The sequence below is a fragment of the Aedes albopictus genome, chromosome 2 (genome assembly GCF_035046485.1).
Source record: "Aedes albopictus strain Foshan chromosome 2, AalbF5, whole genome shotgun sequence".
In the NCBI taxonomy this organism is placed as follows: Eukaryota; Metazoa; Arthropoda; class Insecta; order Diptera; family Culicidae; genus Aedes; species Aedes albopictus.
This window is the reverse complement of record NC_085137.1, coordinates 54,753,537-54,773,891: the sequence shown is the minus strand read 5'-3', so window position 1 is coordinate 54,773,891 and position 20,355 is coordinate 54,753,537. Positions and strand designations below refer to the sequence as shown.

The following is a 20,355-nucleotide window of genomic DNA, read 5'->3' as shown; positions in this document are numbered from 1 at the left end:
AGCACATCACTCCATCTCAAGATATAGGGCCGTTTAAATATTATGTTACACAACATTTCACATTATTAGACCCTCTCCCGCAATATCATTAAAGCGGATTTTTTAAATAAATTGTGTATGAGTTTTAGTAGACTTATTCTTCTGTCCAAACGCGTGGGTTTATTGTTATAAATGATTTTAGGCACTAAACGTATGAACACTCCCGCTTGCCACTTCTTCGACATATTTTCGAAGAAAAGTGGGCTTTTATGAAGATACGGTAAACATTGCACCACTCTAACGTCAAATGGGGACTGGATAACAAGTTGAATTTTTAGTTAAGGTTATGTGCACTCGATAACTTGGCTGACCCAATCTCACCCCCATTCTTAATATTTAGACATTGGGGCAAAAATATTGAATTTTTAAATAAAAAGAGCAATGACAGCCCGCGTTTTTCATTGCATCAACCAGGTAATATCTACAGCTAACCACTTATAATAAAATTTATGATTAGGTACTCGTGTGAAACATTACGATGGAGAAATTTTATCAGAGTGATTCACCAGTAGTTTCATCATATAAGTTAAGCCATAAATTTAACAAAAAACCATTATTGCTAAACATTTTATTCTGCATCATGACGTGTAAAAACATCTCCTCTTTCAAATAATATAAAGTTTTCAACATAAATTGGCGATAGTTGATGAGCTATTTCAAATTTAAGTTTCTCCGTTTTGACCCAATCTCACCCCCCAGACCCATTGTCACCCCCATCGACGGTAACTATTTCTAGGAAGTTTTACATATATTTTTTTCATAATGTCTTGTAGGAATTTTACCAAGGGTTTCTAAGTGAGAGTTTCCAGAAGTTTCTTTAGCAACTCTTTCTAGAATTATTTCACAAAATTCCAAGGGACTCTTAGCATAGCATAGCCGACCGTACACATCCTGGGATGGCTGTCAATAGAGATGTTGAATGCGCCAGAAAAGTTGCCTGGGACTTGACAAACCTTTCATTGAACCATCTCTTTGTTTGACACCTGACCAGGTCCTTACGATCAGCGGGGATGAGGAGGAAATGTTGATTAGATATCTACTCAGAATATGTCCAAGAACTTGGGCCATTTCATAGATATCTGGAGTTGGATGTGGATGAGGTTTTATGGGATGCTTTCCTTGGCGAGAAAGCGCATGACAATTTGTTATACATTTAGTTTTCATCATTTACCTGGTTACCGCTGAAAGAGTAAATATTTGTATTTGTATTTGTATTTGTATTTATTTAACAAATCCAACTGACCAGTGTTGGTCTCATTGAATTACTTAACCTACTTTAAATTTCGTACAATACCGACGAACCTAAATCTAGCAAACAATTATCATATTACTAATCACATTGATCATATACATCATATTCATCATTTACAATACATGATACATAATAATCGCTCTACACAAAATTACAATATACATCAATAAACATAGCAATCAAAAGCTTCAGGCCATTTACTCCTAAACAATCTATTCAACAAACAAAAACAGTGCACAAACAGTTATATTCAATGACAAGGCTTCCAAGTGTAATTGGAACGATCAACAAACTCACGGAACTTTATACCTTTTGGACAAGAAGATGTATTTAGAGCAACTGGTTTCAGTTTCGTGTTCAGTACGATCTTGAATGAAATATAGTCAACGGTATTGATGTTTTTCGATTTCGGAAAAAGCTTCACTACATCTTTACAATTTGATATCGGAGCATCTAGGGACCGCGATACCATCAAACTAATATCATCCTCAGTGGCATTCCTGTCAATATTAGTTAAATACAACGAAAACTCATCATTATTATTCACACTTTGTTGGGATGCGCTGTCGGTAGTTTCATTTGTTCCTTCGTGAAGATAAGGTGACGATACGGGTGTGGAATGACGAAACGGAGCAATTGAATCAGGATTTCCAACAACCTCCGCCAGTGTGTGGACGATTTCAGCTACCTTACATTTCAAATCGTTAATTTCATCTTCCATGGAATGAGTCGGCTCGATGCTAGTTGCGATATCGGCTGTCATACGTTCTCTCCATTTGCAGAGCGATACCATGCATACATCACATATCCATACTATATTGCTCGATAAAGCACATAGATCGGTTTCAGTCACACCAACACAGCTTGCGTGAAACGATTTGGCGCATTCTCCTTCGCAAATCGTATGGGGATCCGTATCTATACTGATGAGAAGAGAGCACTTTCCACAATGTTTGTTCATTTTTTTCACAACAAACGAATGGCCGGTGCAATAGCTGCTCGAGAATTTAATTCGCTTAATTGTCGTAGATGGGACAAACGTAACTGATAACTATATACACCAATCAATTAATCAGGCGATATTTTTCAAATATTATACAGTTCTACACTTTTACGTTATCGATTCAGCAATAATTTCGTGTTAAAAACAGAGCAAACAATAATGACGGCAATACTCAACGCTCATGCACGTATCAAATATGATAATTTAACTGAAGGTTGATGACGGCACGATTGAATTATTGAATTCAACTGAATACTTTAGAAAAACAGATGATTATTGTGCGAAATTTTTCCGCACCTCTTCCGAAAGAGAGCTCCACAGCAAGTTGTATGATCGTCAGGCACGTCCGTTCGGCCGGTGTCCAGCCAAAGAAACAGCGCCATGTGACCAGAACTGAATTCCGTATTGATAGTACGGTCACATAATACCATGGTGGCTCACTTTGACCGGCGCAAAATTGAGGTTGATCGCGATCCGATAATTGAGGCAAGAAACACTTATCAAGAAATAAATCTTGAAGTAATTCCTTAAGGAACTCCTGAAAGAAGCTTTGGAGGTATCCCTGAAGGAAGGTGTCTATAAATCTCTAGAGAAGTTTACGATCCCACTCATGGAGGAATACAGACTGGACTCGAAACAAATGAGACGCTCAAAATAATGTATTACTTTTGATTGTGTTCACAAAAATAGCTGATTTTTTAACCAGGAACAGCATGTTATGTGAAGTCAATGCCCTAAAAATTTCATCAAAATCATCGGTTCAGTATAAGCGCAAACATTGTCGATAAAAAAAACATTTTAGAAATTGTTTAGGCTATAACTTGGTTGTTAGCTCTTAAAAACGTCTAAAAATTCGACTGTAAGTTCTTCAAGTAAGTCATAATAAGTGGTGAAAATTTCATTATACTCGGCTCAGTACTTTTTTTTTAACAATTCAAATAAAAAAAACAGGGTTTTCAAATTTTGGGCACTTTTTAACATTTTAAAATCAGTGCGCATTATTTTGACTGTAGTATTGGCAACACTGTCCTGATTTTTTTTTTGAAACTTTGACAGAGTAAAATCGTTGTGTTAATTGGTTCTCAGTGAAAATTTCAGCCATTTTGATTGAACATTTTAAAAGTTAGAGCAGTTTGAATGTCACTATACCAAAAACCACATCTGCTTATTGTGACATAGTGCTACATATATGGCTATAACTTTTTAAAGGCCAAATCAAACCTTTTGACACAATACATCTACGTCGGGGCCCGTGGCGGAGTTGGTCACACGTTCGCTTCATATGCGGATGGTCATGGGTTTGATTCCCAGCCCCGGCACTTGCAATTTTTCGTCAGTTACTCTTCACCGAGAGCGGCTGACGCTGACCCTCTCCTGAGCCCCCCCCCCCCCCCATGGCTCAAACGGACCCGGATACCTGGAAATCGGCGAACTGCTACTCATAATGGACTTCCAATTGGACTGGAAAGGAACAACGGCCATCCATCATCCTTGTGCTCATCATTCTACCATGTAGTAGAAAAGTGAAAGCAGCAGAAAGGCAATAAAGTAAAAATAGAATATATCTAGGCGCTGTACAATACTGTAGGTGCAGCTGTCAATTGAAGTCGCTCACGTAGTGCCCTAGTGGACAATAGAGCTGTAAATTAGGTTATGTGATTGAGAATAAAAAAAAATACATCTACATGCAAACTTTTTGTACAGAAAAATTTTCTTTGAAATCGGTTTAGTATTTTTAGCTCTACAGTTTTAGGTAAAAAATGTGATATTTTCTAAAATGTTTGTTTGGCCCAAGATTCTCAAATGGTAAGTCTCTTGTTTCGACGGTATCTCCGCTAACATTTAACCGATTTTGATGAAATTGTTATGGTTTTAGCTACACATAATGTACTATTCCTGGTAAAAAAATCAGCTATTTTTGTGCACGCAATAAAAGGTTCTACATTATTCTTTGTGTCTCATTTTTTTCGAGTCCAGTCTTTATCTGAGGATCATCCAGGAACCCTATAAACCCCCCCCCCCCCTTCTAGAGGAATTTCCAGAAGAATCTATTGAGAATTTTCTGCAGGAAATTCTGAAGAAACGCATGAAGGAATCCTTCGAGAAATTCCTGAAAAGAATCCTAGCAAAACTTAAAAAAAAATCAGATTTTGCCATGACAGCACTTTTAGACTAGTGAGTTTTAGAAAAAAAATATCCTTAGAAGAGACGTGCGACTTTGTGAATTTCGTTCGAAAGGAATCCTTTATAAATTTCCTGGTAAACGTCGTCAAGGACTCTCTCTAAAATTTATAGCATAATTCTTGCAAGGATAGTTTTTATTAAAATTGCTGATTTAAATACGTTTGAACCTTTCACACAAATTAGATAAAATTGTGCTTAAGTACAGGAAACGCATTATTCTATATTGACGTTTTTAGTATGTATTTCACTAAAAAAATAAGGTCACGCCAATGACGCCACCACCACCGTCGCCGCCGCCGCTGCCTTAGATTACTATAAACGCCGCCGCTGGTGAAATCCGCTTCGACGCACACGTCTAGTCGATAATGTCGAAAAAGTGTAGTTCTTTAATCAGAGCCTGTTAGATTTGAGATTCCGTCTACTATGGGTGATCTCCAGATGTAATGGAGGCTTAATTGGAAGAAGATGTTGCGAATGACGATATTCTTGGAAGCGTCAAAATCAATCGCCCGGTCGGAGTCATGAAGAGATAGTTGCAGGGAAGTGACTAATTGTCTCAATGGGGTTTGTATTTGGCGTTACCCAGTCTTTACCGTTTGTCATTACCAAGTTCTTAAAAAAATTTTTGTTAAAATCGGTACAGTAAATTGGTCAGGGTGAATAATAAAATTTACATCATTAGTATTACATATTCACAAATTAAAATTTGTGAAAATTCTAATCACAATAATTCAAACTATTATAATCAACTATAAAATAAACTATGCACAGCGCAATGTCCAAGTCAACCAATCAAAGAATTAGCCGACAGTGCTCACGTCCTTTTTCGAATCAACTCTCCAATGGCTTCAATCACACTTGCCAGTGCTTTGTTACTCGAGGTATTGTCCTGTGAATACACAAAAAAAAATCAAAACACAAACCAAATAAATCAAAGATGTCCCATTTGCACAAATCATGCTCTTCCACATATTTCATGCAAAGATGAACCATCGCAACCACAGCATGCGAACAATTGATACCACACCATACTGGGAAAATCGCCCAAAACAAGTCAGTTAGGAACGGCTACTAACCTCAATTTTTGCCACTGCCTTGGAATCACTGCTTTCCCCGGCGCTGCTGCTGTTGCTCTCCTCCCGGCGAGGGTCATTAATCTTTTGCCTGTGGCCAGGTTGCTCCAGCTTGGACAACAACTTGGTTCGATCCGGCAGACGTGGTGCCACGTGCTTCCGAAGGCTGTCATCCTTGTCCACTAATTGATAGATGGCCTACATTCCGGTCAAACGGCAATGGGTGTGATTTGGAGGGACGAAAAAAAAAAACACACAAGGAAAGGAATGTGAATAAAATTAGTGTGACAGGTAGGATGGACTTGGGGGGTTAAGGGATGCTAGCAATCTCAGGTGATTGCTGATGTTTGGGGACGAGTGGCATAATCCAATTTGGGCGGTTCAACTCCGGGTGATTAGGATTTAGATTAATGCGGAGGGACAAAAAATGTTCGGGTTCTAAACGAATTAGATAAAATTACTACCTTTAACAGTTATGGGGCAACTTCAAAATTACCAGCTTTGGAAAACATTGAGTATAAGGCAGATGAATCTCATCTCTGAGAAACAGGTAAGTGATGACAAGGTTCATGACTTTTTTCTGAAGTATCTCAACACGTCTCTTCTTAAAACGTTTTTGAAGTAGTTCAAGGGGAAATCCACTGTGATTGTTTCAGTGTGATACAGTGAACTACGTAGACTTATTTTTGCTCGTCCCAGTGGAATTTTACATAGAAAAATGGCCATTATTATGACAATTTTAGAGATTTAAAAGACACTACACCGTCTTCAGCCAGAGGCTGCACAGACTGAACATTACATATGTAAGACAACGGACAACACACATAACACCCAGTGGCCCAAAGGAGAATTTTCCGTTTGACGAAAAATTTTCCCCGACTGGAGCGGGAATCGAACCCGCACTCCGAGGCTTACGAAACGCCTAGACGACTGACGCCGCTAACCGCACGGCCACGAAGCCCACAAGATTCGGAGAAGTTTGTCAAATGGGCACTAATGGATCAATTCATTATGGAAATTCATCCATTTTCGTACTCACCTTAACTAAATCTACTGGAAAGTTGGACGCTGGAGCCAGGGAAGAGGTTAACTTTGAACTGAAAAGGAAGATGTTATCAACGACAATTGACCGCTAGAAAATGATCATTTGAACCTCATGTTATTGTCCAATTCGTCCCGTTTGACTACAATTTTCTTGTGAAATTCAATTGGTTCATCTTGAGCGGGTGAGCTTTGATTTCCAACTGACTTTATTCCTATTTTCAGATCAATGTAAACCTCTTTTTGGTGATCCAAATCAGGTTTGGTCTCTGATTCCTCAGTGCTTCCTTCAGTGGTTGATTCATCTTCGTCGCTTTCTCCTTCCTTCTCTTCTTCTGGAGGTGGTTGCTCGTTTTCGGTGGGTTCTTCTGCTGTTTCATCAGTGGATTCTTCTTCAGTAACCTCACCAGATTCGGTTGTCTCTGCTTCTTCCGGACTCTCGCTTGTAATGCTATTTTCCGTGGCACATTTAGCGGCACAATCGCAAGGCGTTGTTCTCTCAACCTGATCCGAATCATCGTACTGTTGTCGATATACTGTTTGTTGATCTGCGGTCGTTTCCTGTTTATTTGAAGTACCTTCACTGGACGGCATTTCGCCTCCTACCGGCTTAGCACTTTTCCGCCTTCTATTGAACTCTCTAGCCTTATCACCATTCCGGCCGTCAACACGTCCACCCACATCCTGAACGCTTTCACGCTCACGATTAGCCTTGTTCCAGTAAGTCGCAGGGCCACCCACATCCGCCGTGTATCGATTCGACTGAGCTGGACCTAGATCGGAAATATCAGCATGTGAATCGTCCGACTGATGATAGTAATCATCTCCGGCCGGATCTCCATGTTTGTTCGGGTAATCATCACCTTCATTACGATAAGGACCTCTTCTGCGGGGGAACTCGCTAGCATATCCCGCCCGCCTCCTCCTATCAACTTTGTAATCAGACTGGTTGTCATCATCTCTGTCATCGGCGACCGAGTCACCCTCAATGGAAAATAATTTTCTTTTCAGCCACCCCAAAGTTGACTTCCTTTCAACTTTCGCCGCCGCCGCCGCCGTCTTTCTCTCACCGGTAGACCTTTGCCCAAGAGCAACCACCATGTCATTGATTTCCGCCGAATCTGCCCTTTCGGACGACATCAATGATGACGACAATGGCGGCAGCAACGGGCCGTCCTGATTTGCAATTTTATACTCGTAATCATCGGTCTCATCGGTTTCGTTGTTGTTTTGATGATCCTTGTTGCCATTATCGGATACCCGCTGCCGCCGTGTCGATTCCCCATTCCAACCGGGCACCGTTCGTCTGATACCTGTGAATAGAGATGACGAAGCATGCTGTTGAAAATCGAAAACCATTGTAACATAAATCAGCCTCGGTCAGAGTCTGATTAATATTCGACGAATCACCCAGCCTCACCGCGGGACTTCTACCGGCATTGTTGAACAAAATTGTTAAAGAGGACTGTTTATCATTCATTGTTACCACAATGTTGTTCTACCACTTTCGTGATGGTTTCAATTGACTTTTGTTTGGATAGGTTATGAGCTGATTTCCACCTGCGTGCTCTGTTCGACTTTACTCGTTTCTGGCTCATGAAAATAACATTTTAATAGGTGATATTGTGATGAACAGTAGGACATTAACTTTTGGCACTGACCATTGATTGTCACTTTTGATCCAGTTTAAGATTTAAAGTAATTTGAGATATTAGAAAGTATTATTGACAGCAAGCATGATGCCCTAGACCACCATTGAGCCTTTTTCAAGTAAATTCTTGATTTTATCAAGGAATAACAGCTTGCCAAGTATACATTGACGTAGCTAGGATTTTTTCAGAGGGAACTCAGAGGAGGCTGACTTGAGATAACTTTTAAGCTGTATGCACTAGTTGTGAGGAATCAAATTTACTGTTGTAGATTTGGAGCTAGGCATAAACTCACATAGAGTATGAACAATTTCTCCAGGAATTTTTCCAAAGCTTGCTGCAGTGATCCCTTCAATAATGCATCTAGGAATTCCACCAGACATTTCTTTGGGGATTTGTCCTAAGATATCTTGAGAGGTTCCTCCAGTGCTATTTTCGCGGTTTCCTTTGGGAATTTATCCAGAGATCCTTTAAGGTATTTCTGCAGGTATTCCCTCAGGTATTCCTTCAAAGATTCCGCCATATATTCCTTCCAGAATGTCACCTGAGAGTACTCCAATAATTCTATCAAGGATTTTTCAAAGTATTTCTTCAGAAATGTCTTCCACAAATACTTTCAGAAAATTTTACTAGAGAATATTTAAAAATTGATCATGGAATTGCTCAAATGTTTTGTACAAAAAATTCTTTACGAGCTCATCCAATTGTTCCTTCAATAATTCGTCTAAAAAAAATGCAGACATGGATTTCTTCAGATTTTTCATCCAGGAGCTTCTACTGAAATTTTTCCAGGAATTTGCCAGATAAACTCTCCTGCGATTCCGTAAGGAATTTCTCATGGGATTTCTTCACACGGGAATTCCTGGTAACTCTTTCAGGAACTACTTCCGGGATTATTTTTAAAATGCCTTCAAGTACTCTTCTTGGAATTTCTCCAGGAACTATCTAGTCTAGAGATTTCATTAGAAATTCCTCTTGGTATTGCTTCAGAGATTCCTTCTGGGGTTTCATCAAGAACTCCTCCAGGGATTCCTTCAGGAACTGCTACAGGAATTTCTCCAAGAGTTCCTCTCTCCTTTTAGTTCTTCTTCAGGAGTCAGCGATTTCTTCAATACTACCTCCTAGAGTAGCTTCAGAAAATCCTTCCGGAATTCTCTCAGGAATTTATACTTGGATTTCATCCTGGGATTCCTCTAAGAATTCCTCCAGAAATTCCTTCAGGAATTGTTCCAGGCTTCCTCTGTGAATTCTTTCAAGGATTGATATGAAAATTCATACAGGAATTCGTCCAGGAATTCCTTCAAAAAATCCTGTATAAATGCATCAAGGAATTTCTCTAAAAGTTCCACCAGGAATTCCTTTAGAAATTCCTCCAGGCATGTCTCCAAAGGTTCCTCCAGAGATTCCTCATGGAATTTATGCAGAGAATGCTCCAGGAGCTCCTCTACCTCAAGGAATTCGTCTAGAGATTCTCCGGGAACTATTTCAATAATTCCTCCATGATTCTTTCATGGATTCCTGCAGGAATTCCTCCAGGGATTCTACCTGAATCTTCAAGGAAATCATCTCAAAGTTCCTCCAGGGATTTCTCTGGAGTTCCTCTGGAGATTTCTCAAGAAATTTATCTAGAGATTCCTCCAGGAATTCTAACAGGCATGTCTACAGGAAATTCTCCAGGGGTTCCTCCAGGCATTTCTTCAGGAGTTCCTCAAGGAAATCATCAAGGAATTGCTCTAGGAACTCCTTCCCGAATTATTTTAGGAAAACCTCCAGGCATTCATCTAGGGATTTCTGAAGGGATTTCTCATGGGTTTCCTCCAGTATTTCATTCAGGGGCTCTTCCAGGAATGCCTTTAAGAATTGCACCAGGAATTACCCCAGGAATACCTGCAGAAATTACCACAGCTATTCCTGCAGAAATTTCTACAGAAATTATTCCAGGCATTCATACAGAAATTTCTTCAGAAATTACTATGGCAATTTCACCAGAAATTTTCCCAGAAAATCCTCCTCTCGGAGATTATACTGGCATTTTTCCAAGAATTCTCCCAGGGATTCCTGCAAAAATTTCTCCTTAGATTCCTCTAGGAACTCCTTCAAGAATTTATTCAGGAATCTCCCGGGGAAATCCTCCAGGAATTCCTTCAGAAATTCCACCAGAAGTTGCTCCAGAAATTTATCCAGGATCTACTCCAGGTATTGCTCAAGGCATTTACAGAACTCCATCCAGGCATTTCCACAGGACTTGCAGGAATTCCAGCAAGAATTTCTCCAGGAATTGATCGAGGAATTCCTCAAGGGATTTCTCCAGGAATTCCCCTTGGAATTCCGCCAGGAATTTGTTCAGAAGTTCCTCCACAATTTGCTGCAGCGATTTCTCCAGAAATTCCTCCTCGGATTTTTCTAAGAATATCCCAGGGACTCTTCCAAGAACTTCTCTCAGGATTCCTCCCAAAATTTCTCAAGATTTTTTTCAGAAATTTCTCCAGGAATTCATCCAGGGATTTCTTCAGGGTTTGCTCCAGGATTTCATTCAGGAATTTCTTGTAGTATACCCTTCAGGATTTTCTCCTGCAATTTCTCCAGAGATTCCTCCAGGGTTTCCTTCAGGTATTCCTGCAGGAATTCCACAACAGATTCATCCAGGGATTTCTCTAGAAGTTTATCCAGGGCATACTCCAGGCATTCGTCCAGGGATGCCTCCAGGAAATCCTCCAATTATTCCTTCAGAAATTCCTTCAGGGTTTTCTCCAAGAATTCCTCTAGCGGTTTATCCAGGAATTCCTCCAGGTATACTTCCAGAAATTCCACCAGGGATTCCACCAGAAATTAATCCAGAAGTCACTTCAGGATTTCCTCCAGAGATTCCTCTATTTTTCCCAGGAATTCCTCCAGGGATTTCTCCAAAAATTCCTCTAGAAATTTTTCCAGGAATTCGTCCAAAAATTGCTCCAGAAATTTGTCTAGGAATTAATTTCTCCCGGGATTCTTCAAGCAATTTCTTCAGAAATTCATCCAGGGATTCCTTTAAGTATACTTTTAAAAAATCTTCCAGAGATTCATACAGGGTTTATTCCAGTCATATCTGCAAGAATCCCTCTGGGGATTTCTCCAGAAATTCCTTCAGGGATTGCTCCAGGAGTTCTTTTGAAGATTTATCCAGAAATTCCTGTAGTGATTTTTTTCAGAAAATCCTCTCTGGATTATTTCAAACATTTTATTCGAAGGCTCGGTCCAAAATCCGCTTATCATCTTTTTCCAGTATTCACCCAAGAATATCCTTAATTCGTCCAGGATTTTTCCAAGACATCCATTATTTGAGAGTTCTCCGAAAATACCCCGGGAAATATTTTTTCAAGAATTTCTCCAAGGATCCCCTTCAGAAATTCTTACAATGACACCTCGAGGATTTCCTCTAGAATACCTTCAAAAATGTTTCCAATGATCCTTCTGGAAATACGTCAATTCACATTTGTATAAGATTATGTTCTGAGATGAGCATATGCAGTATAGGAGTAATAAAACTGGTTTTAGAAAATCCCGTAAAGATGTACAGGGGATAGACGAAATGATCGGGACACGCAAAATGTTGACTTTTCAAAAACTGTTCAACTAGCTGTAACTTTTCGAAAAGTGCATCAAATATTCTCAAATTTTTACTGTAAGTTCAACTAGTAGTGTATCAGTGGTTCAAATTTGGAAAAGATCGGGCCATTCTCCACAAAGTTATAAAGATTCTTGAAAAGGTAAAATTATCCGATAGTCAACTTTGAGCTGTTATATCTCCGGATTCAATGAACCGATTGAATTGAAATTTTGACCATTTATGACTTATATAATGAACTCATGGAAAACATTTGACTTAACTTGAATTTTTTAACAAGAGACAAAATTATGGCGATTTTAATTTTTTCACGATTTTTAAGTAAAATGGTCTATTTTAATATGCATTCTATTACTTTTTCAATTTATTGGTGGCTATGTTGTTACTTTCCTTCAAATTATATTAATATCTTAGTCAATTAGAGAAAAATTAAATGAACTTAATTTGCTTCTTGAATTTTGAAACGATGTTGATATTTTGAATAATTTGGTGTTTTATTAGAAAAATAATCTAATCGTTATAATTTTCGTCCGTGTTAAAAATATTAAGTTAAATCAAAGGTTTTTCATAGCTCATTATACAAGTCATAAATGCTTAAAATTTCATTGCATTCGGTTCATTGAATTCGGAGATATGACAGCTCAAAGTTGGATATCGGATAATTTTACCTTTTTCAAGAATCTTTATAACTTCGTGGAGAATGGCCTGTTTTTTTTATAATTTTGGAACACTGATACACATATAGCTGATAAACTTACAGTAAAAATTTGAGAATATTTGATGCACTTTTCGAAAAGTTACAGCTAGTTGAACACTTTTTGAAAAGTGAAAGTTTTGCCTGTCCCGATCATTTTGTCTATCCGCTATACTCGGAACAGTACAACTGAAGGTTTAGAGGAATAGAGATCCAGGCTATTTCAAGATTGCTAACTCCAGTTAGTCAGTTGGCGTAACGTCGAAACTAGGAAAACGCCTGAATGAAGTTAAATGAGATATTTTAACTTTCTCAATGTCCATTTGAATTTGTGCATTGTTTGGTAGACGCGCAAATACTCAATGCCCAAGAAAGTAAAGGAAATTTATAGTCACCGACTAGAAATCACCTTCAGCATGGTTTTAATGAATACACTCGCGTCCTTTCTTATTATGTGACATCTATTTTCTCTAGGGGTTACAGCCCCCAGCTCCCTCCTTCTAGCTTCGCCAATGCAAGTACAACTATTCTTCAATAAAACACAGTTTTAAAACGCTTTCCAAGAGTAGGTACTGGTCTATAGTACATAAAACCACGATCAGCAAAAGAATTATTCCTAAGAAGATAGTTTTAAAAGACTGTAAAATCTTACCTAATAAATCTTGTTCATGACTCGATACTCTATTATAAGCTTCGTCTTCAATATCATTCTTCACAGTACTTCGTAGGTCATCAGTAGCCATTTGGTATCCAAAAGTATCATTGAATGCTTTTTCTAATATCGGATCTATTCCATAATGCCTATGTTCTTCATTCATTTTTACAGTCTTCCGCTTGGAATCTTCATTTTTGTTTTGTTTCTCAGACGTTCTCAGTTGTCGAACTAATGCATTAACATGTCCAAACTCTTCGAAGCTATTTCCATTTATCATCTCTGTATTGTAATTCTCAGCATTCGCAACGTCAGCAGCAATCGCTTCCACCTGCAACCCACATACGTAATAGAAACTCATCAAAAATTAACAGAATTTAATGTGTAACGTAATTTAAGTTGTTCACAGCCAACACAAAAACTAAGACATTATGAGTGCACTAGAGATGCTTTCCCCTTTGCTGCACCTGATAATCCTATCACACCACAAAAAAGGACAACAACCTAAGGAAATATGCATGCAAAAATGAAACAAGAAAGCATAGTTCCAGAAGCTAATGAGTTCTTGCAGCAGCTTCTGCCTGGTCCCGAATACATGCCGTAGCGGAAAAATGACAACCTACATTAAAGAGGTGGAACGAAAAATTACACCGTTGCATCAGCCCTTATGCCAACCGGAGAACCATCGTCGTCGGATGACGGCCAACCAAGAACCGAAAGCTTTTAAGTGAGAATGACACTTATATTAAATTTAAAATATAATATCTTCATCCACACTCGCCAAGTTTCTGTGCTGCAGCAACCAGTAGTCTGGGAAAACGCATCTTTTGCCGGGCGTTGCTCAAGTGCAGGCCACCGCCATCACCGCACCACTGTGCTTCAACCGCCGTAGGTAGTTGGTTCCATAGGTTCCGCATCATAGACGAGAGGGCTGGAGCGTAGCAGATTCTAGCAGTCAACAATGCGGCGGGAAGCCTCCACGACGCCGGCCACGATTTCACTTTAATACAATGCTTGTCGGACCATGGAATGACAACAAGGGGTGGGAACGCCTTAGACCGTATACCAACAGGAGGTTGGGAAGAGGAAACTTTAAAGTTACCTAATAGCATTATCTACTTAGGAAACTCGAACGGTGAATGTAAACAACACAGATGGGGTGAAGTTGGACTGCTTTTGTGGCAAACGCGGAAATCAAAGAGATTGTGTTTGGGTAGGTACTGGACAGGTGGAATTTTGGAGACGGTCTGCATGAACAGGGTCCAGACATTTTTGGTCAATCAATACTGATGCCGGCTGAGTTCAAATGCACTTAGGCTAGACTTTTTCCTGCACCCTGGAAAATTATTGATTCCCGTGTTATTCTTTGGAGACCGCGTGCTAAGTTTTTTCACTACGAAACTAGTTTTAAATGCTGCAAAGCGGTGAGTCTATAGGAAAAACCTCCAACATAGCTCTGGTCTTCAGAAGTTCCTACCTCATGCTTCCAAACGGGGCCAAACGATGAAAAGGACCATGCTAGGCCAGGAGGAGGAATTCAGACCAACGATTGGTAAGTTCAGCGCCCACCAGCAAACGAACGAAAACGGCCTACGACTCATTGATTTCGCCGCCTCCAAAATTATAGCCATACGTAGCACCGTTTACCAACACAGCCTCTCTTATCGTTACACCTGGAGATCACCACAGTAGATGAAATCTCAAATCGACCACGTTCTAATTGACGGACGGCACTTCTCCGACATTATCGACGTCAGGACCTATCGTGGCGCCAACATCGACTCCGACCACTATCTGGTGATGGTCAAACTGTGCCCAAAACTCTCCGTCATCAACAATGCACGGTACCGGCGACCGCCACGGTACAACCTAGAGTGACTGAAGCAATCGGATGTCGCCTCAGCATACGCGCAGAATCTCGAGGCCGCGTTGCCAGATGAGGGCGAGCTCGATGAGGCCCCTCTAGAGGACTGGTGGAGTACAGTGAAAGCAACTATCAACGACACAGCCGAGAGCACCATCGGGTACGTGGAACGGAATCGACGGAACGAATGGTTCGACGAAGAGTGCAGAACGGTTTTGGAGGAGAAGAAAGTAGCGAGGGCGGTAATGCTGCAGCGAGGGACTCGACAGAACGTGGAACGTTACAAACAGAAGCTAAAACACCAGACTCGCCTCTTTCGGGAGAAAAAACGCCGCCTGTAAGAAGCGGAGTGTGAAGAAATGGAGCTGCTGTGCCGTTCCCAAGAAACATGGAAGTTCTATCAGAAGCACAACGCCTCCCGCAACGGCTTCGTGCCGCGAGCCGAAATAAGCAGGGATAAAGACGAAGGCCTCTTGACGGACGGACGTAAGGTGATCGAAAGGTGGAAGCAGCACTTCCATCAGCACCCGAACGGCGTGGAGAACGTAGGCACAGGACTGCGGGTAATCGCCCAGTATGGAGATCTTTCAATTCGGCCCTCTGCACCACCGTGGATCAGGTATCAGGTATCAGTAGGTCGGCTCCAGAGGCACGTTCTCCTCCATTTGGGAAATTTATGCCGTCGCCATGAACACGAGCCTATTCATCATTTGCCTGAGGAAGAAGAGAAGGAAAAAAGGCGCCGTCCACAAATTACGTAACGCGCTAGGGGGAGGGGGGAGTATGGCCGAGCGTTACGGACCATACAAAAATTTTAGGATTTTTATACAAAACAGCGTTACGGAGGGGAGCGGGGTCAAAAAATGTCGATTTTAGCGTTACGTAATAAATGGATGCTGCCAAAGGGTGGGACAGTGGAAACGACAGGTAAGGGAATAGCATCATCATACACGTATAAGCGTACCCCAATGGGCTCAAACAGCACCCTGAAAAGAGCACAGTGATAACGCATAAAGCGTAAAGAGAGCCTATAGCTCTTTACCACAGCGGGTAAAGAACAACAGATCGTCCTGAAGAATCAGGTTTCTGAACTCAGTTTCACTTAATAAGTGTTTACCGAGTACTCGGAAATTCAGTTGCGTAAAAACTGGACAATTACATATCAAATGATACAAAGTTCCATAATCGGATTCACAGCTATCACATGCAAATAAATCAGCTTGCTGAATATTCGCCATGTGATAGCTGAGTCGACAGTGGCCAGTCAATGCTTTGACCAACATGCTGCAATTCTGCTTTTACAAATCTTAAGATACTTCGCCACCCCTAAAGATGGCTCAGTACAATATAATTTTGCTTAACGACATGACTCCAAACTCCAGTATTGTTCCTGCTGAGTGGCAGCCAGTGTGGCAGGCAGCGTCAATCTGACGCTTTACCCAGCACTTGAATACCGAAATAGCTAGCTCAGGGCCAACGAAGTCATGTGATGCTCCAGTGCGAGCTAACTTATCAGCCAATCCATTTCCAGCGATGGAAGAATGGCCATTGGCCAGGTACCCATACAAGGTGAACAGCGTTTGCTGAATTCAGCTCCTCGATTTGAGTTCGACAAGCGATAACTATCTTCGACCTGGAGTTGGCCGAAGCAAGTGCTTTAATAGCAGCCTGGCTATCTGAACAGAAGTATATTACTTTGCCCATAATATGCTGCTAAAGTGCTGATTGCACTCCGCACATAAGAGCAAAGATTTCAGCATGAAAACGGCACAGTGTCTACCAAGTGAGTAAGACTGATGCAGCCTTAGCTCACGAAAATAAACACAAGCACCTGCTTGACCATCGAGAAGGGAGCCATCAGTGTAACATACGATGCCGTCTGAAATACTTCTCTCCAGATATCCAGATGTCCACTCTTCTCGGGAAGGGCATTTCGTGGAAAATGTCCTATATGGAAATTTTTAAGCAATAGTAAAAGATCACTTGGAGCAAGGGCAACTTTGTCCCAGTTCACCAAAAGTGGAAACAACGAGGTGTGTGTTGAACTGCAGTTCACCGGAGTTTCCACTCGTGAACCGAGTACCCATAGGCGTCAAGTGCAAGAAAGTGCTTCTTGTTTGTGATGAATGTGTAGTGCGACAACGTCAAAGAGAACCTCGAGCGCCGCCGTCGGAGTTGAAAAGAACGCTCCAGACATCACCATTAAGCACATCCTTTGGAGATGGGCTAATTTTGATTGGATCGTTCTCACTTCGCCCTTCTGCCACCACACAAGACATCCATAGGCCAATATCGGTCAAACAACAGTTGTGTAAATCCATTTGATATACTTGGATTTTAGACTCCAAGTTGTACCAAAGGTTCGCCGGCATTGCCCGAAGGCCATATAAGCTTTCTTGATTTTGAACTCAACATTCCAGGATAGCTTGGAATCAAGAATGACTCAAACGTACTTTACCTGTTCAGTCACATTGATTTCAGAATCAAAGAGACGCAAAGGTCAAACACCATTACGGTTTCTCGTTTCCGTGAAAAGAACAATAGATGTTTTATGTACTCGGATTTACCGAACGACCATATTGGCGATACCAACCCTCAACTACCTGAAGAGCGTTTTGCATCAGGTCGAAAATGGTGCTAATGCACAAACCGCCTAACAATGTTAGGTAGTCGTCGGCAAAATCATAACTAGGAAAACCGCTATTATTGAGTTGCCTAAATAGCGTATCTGCAATGAGATTCCATAAAAGTGGTTATAGAACTCCCCCTTGGGGGCATCCACAAAAACTCAGTTTCCTAATCACCGCTTGACGCAATGTTCAATCGATTCATCGTAGACCTCCAGCGTAATGTCGTCAGCGAACCCGATGATTGCCACTCCCACCGGGAACTTTAACCTCAACACCTCGTCGTATATGACATTCCATGACACCGGACCCAGGATCGAACCTTGTGCGACTTCTGAGATTATGCGAAAGCACTTCCAATCCACCTCTGTATCGTAAACTAGTACTCGATTCTGGAAGTAACTTCCGATTTTTTTTACTGGTACGCGGGTATCAGGAGCACATCGGCAATAGCTGCCCAATTGGCGCTATTAAACGTGTTCTGCACATCTAAAGTCACTACTGCACAGTAGCAAATCCCCTCCTATCACGGTGAAGGGCTATCTTACCAGTCCTTTCCCAACATCTTAAACACCTATGAAGCTCCATGAAGTCTCTCTTAAACCTCATAAAGGAGGCCCAAAAGCGGCAGAGTTTTGGATGATATTGATTAAACTTGAATAACTAAATCTTAGGCACTATTTACCTAATTTCAGTAGCTAAGATAGAAGTGACACTATCACTCCGATTCTCAGTCACACTGACTGACGATTGTCGCTTCTTAACCTGATGTAATTACTTAAAAAGCGATTCCAACACAGCTGCGAAACAAATCAGTACAGAAAAAAAGGTCAGCTTTGCTTACAGCTCCGCAGCTTAGCAGAAAGCGTCCCACCTGGAGTGAGGTGAATAAATTAATGGAAATGATAAATTGCTCCACCAAGAGTACTTCTAGGCTTCTTCCGAAGAAAGAAATTCCATTATGTTCAGAGCCGTCTATTTGGATAAGCACACTGGAAGGGATGGCGCAGATAATCATTAAGATTACAATGTAATCCTCGAATTTGTCCACGCTTCGTTCAAGGAAAAGAATGGGCTCTCCTGTCGGGGACAGTGGTCTGTTTTTTTTTGGTTCGACTTGCGGGAATAACAAGAGGCTTATGTTCCATTTTCTTGTAATGATAATGCCAAATCTATTATTAACATAAATTGAAAACCGATACCGGAATCCAATGCACTAACACCCGGCATCGTCGAAACCTCCATTCTTTTCGTACATGAACAGACAAATCCAACCCGTATGTACCAGTAACGAGATGATAATGCAAGAGTCAATAATAAAGATAACGACGACGACGGACGGTACGGTTGTAGGCGCATGAGAAGGAAATCGTCTTTATCTAAGGAGGTAACAATGGTTCCATGGAACCACAGCGGGCGTCAAATGCAAGGAGCAAAAGGTAAAAAGCAAAACTCAACCATCCGGTAATCCTGCCACTAATTCAGCTTGTAACCCTTACTTCTCGTACACGGGTTGATGACGGTCAGCGAAATTATTTGCCGAAAACTGGGGAGAATCTGGTAAGTATAGATGGTTACAACGATTTTTTTTTTCATGCAATGACGGTGACGGCTACTTATTAGGTAGCATGGGAGACTTTTATGATATCGTTCTGTATGTGCCTAGCAAGAGTTAAAAATAAAAAAAAATAAAACAGTTACGAACTTGTACAAGAATGCGTTAAAATTGATTGCAATTAATTTGACATTATGGGGCATAAGACTCTAAGAAATATCATTTTCTCGATTTTTGCTTAGGCTAACCAAGCATTCATGCACACTTCGAGATGAACCAGCCCTGGGCTGAAAATCTCGTTAATAGTGATAATAATAATAAATTCATGAACACAACAGAAACACTGTTTGATGAACAAGTTGAGATTTGAATTATGATAAGAAATCCACGTGCTCCGGTGGGAATCGAACTCACGACTCCCAATTCGCTAGACGGGCGCTTCTTTCCTCCAAACTACGGAACCACTTGACCATTTCGATCCGAACTGTTTGTCGGTAACCAGTAGTGTCTTTGAGGCTACTTCAAGTTACTCACTGAGTAATCAGCTCTTGAGGGTAAACTTCCTGTATGAGCGCCTTCGCAAATATAAGAAAATAACTTCTCAGTGTAATTATGAATTGTTTTTGCCCTACTGAATATAAGGAAATTGCCTAGGCACCTTTCTGATATTTTGTGTAAGCTCCCATTCCCAATCGTGTGAGAGAAAAACCAGCTTTATGTTTTTCGAAGGCCAGGAGAGCCTTTTAATTATGTTTGCTCATGTGATTTTCTTACTAAATTTTCAGCTACCTTACAAACATAAGAAAAGTTATCTGTGTCATTTTTCAAAATGTCGGGATTTCCCATATTTTAAGGAATAACACTGATTTCATACTGTGGAATTTGTATTCCGCCCTCCTGTATTTAATAAAATTATTTAAGGACTGTTCAACGGACAACTTTACAAGGCTATAAAAAGAAGACGCGTAGTTCAAATTTAACCACCCTTGCTTCGTTGTTCAGTACATTATCTTTCATTATAGTAATCATTTTTGAATCGAATAAAAACAGTTTTATTTTATAGAAAATCGGTCAGGTGTTAAATGAGGTGAATTTTTCGATTGCTGAAAATTGAAAAT

General features: G+C 40.6%; 1 protein-coding gene across 2 annotated transcripts in view; it reads right to left on the bottom strand.

Annotated features, from left to right (window-relative positions):
* Positions 1-5,134: 5,134 nt before the first annotated feature.
* Positions 5,135-20,355, bottom strand: part of LOC109409202 (protein IWS1 homolog A) — a 63,902-nt gene continuing 48,681 nt past the window's right edge. For both annotated transcript variants that reach the window (XM_019682630.3, XM_062854854.1), the window contains 5 exons: positions 13,192-13,522; positions 6,705-7,905; positions 6,591-6,648; positions 5,555-5,749; positions 5,135-5,367 (listed from right to left, as the gene is read on the bottom strand). In XM_019682630.3, the coding sequence (XP_019538175.3) occupies positions 5,293-5,367; positions 5,555-5,749; positions 6,591-6,648; positions 6,705-7,905; positions 13,192-13,522 (1,860 nt within the window). In that variant the 3' untranslated portion in view covers positions 5,135-5,292. The remainder of the gene's footprint in view (positions 5,368-5,554; positions 5,750-6,590; positions 6,649-6,704; positions 7,906-13,191; positions 13,523-20,355) is intronic.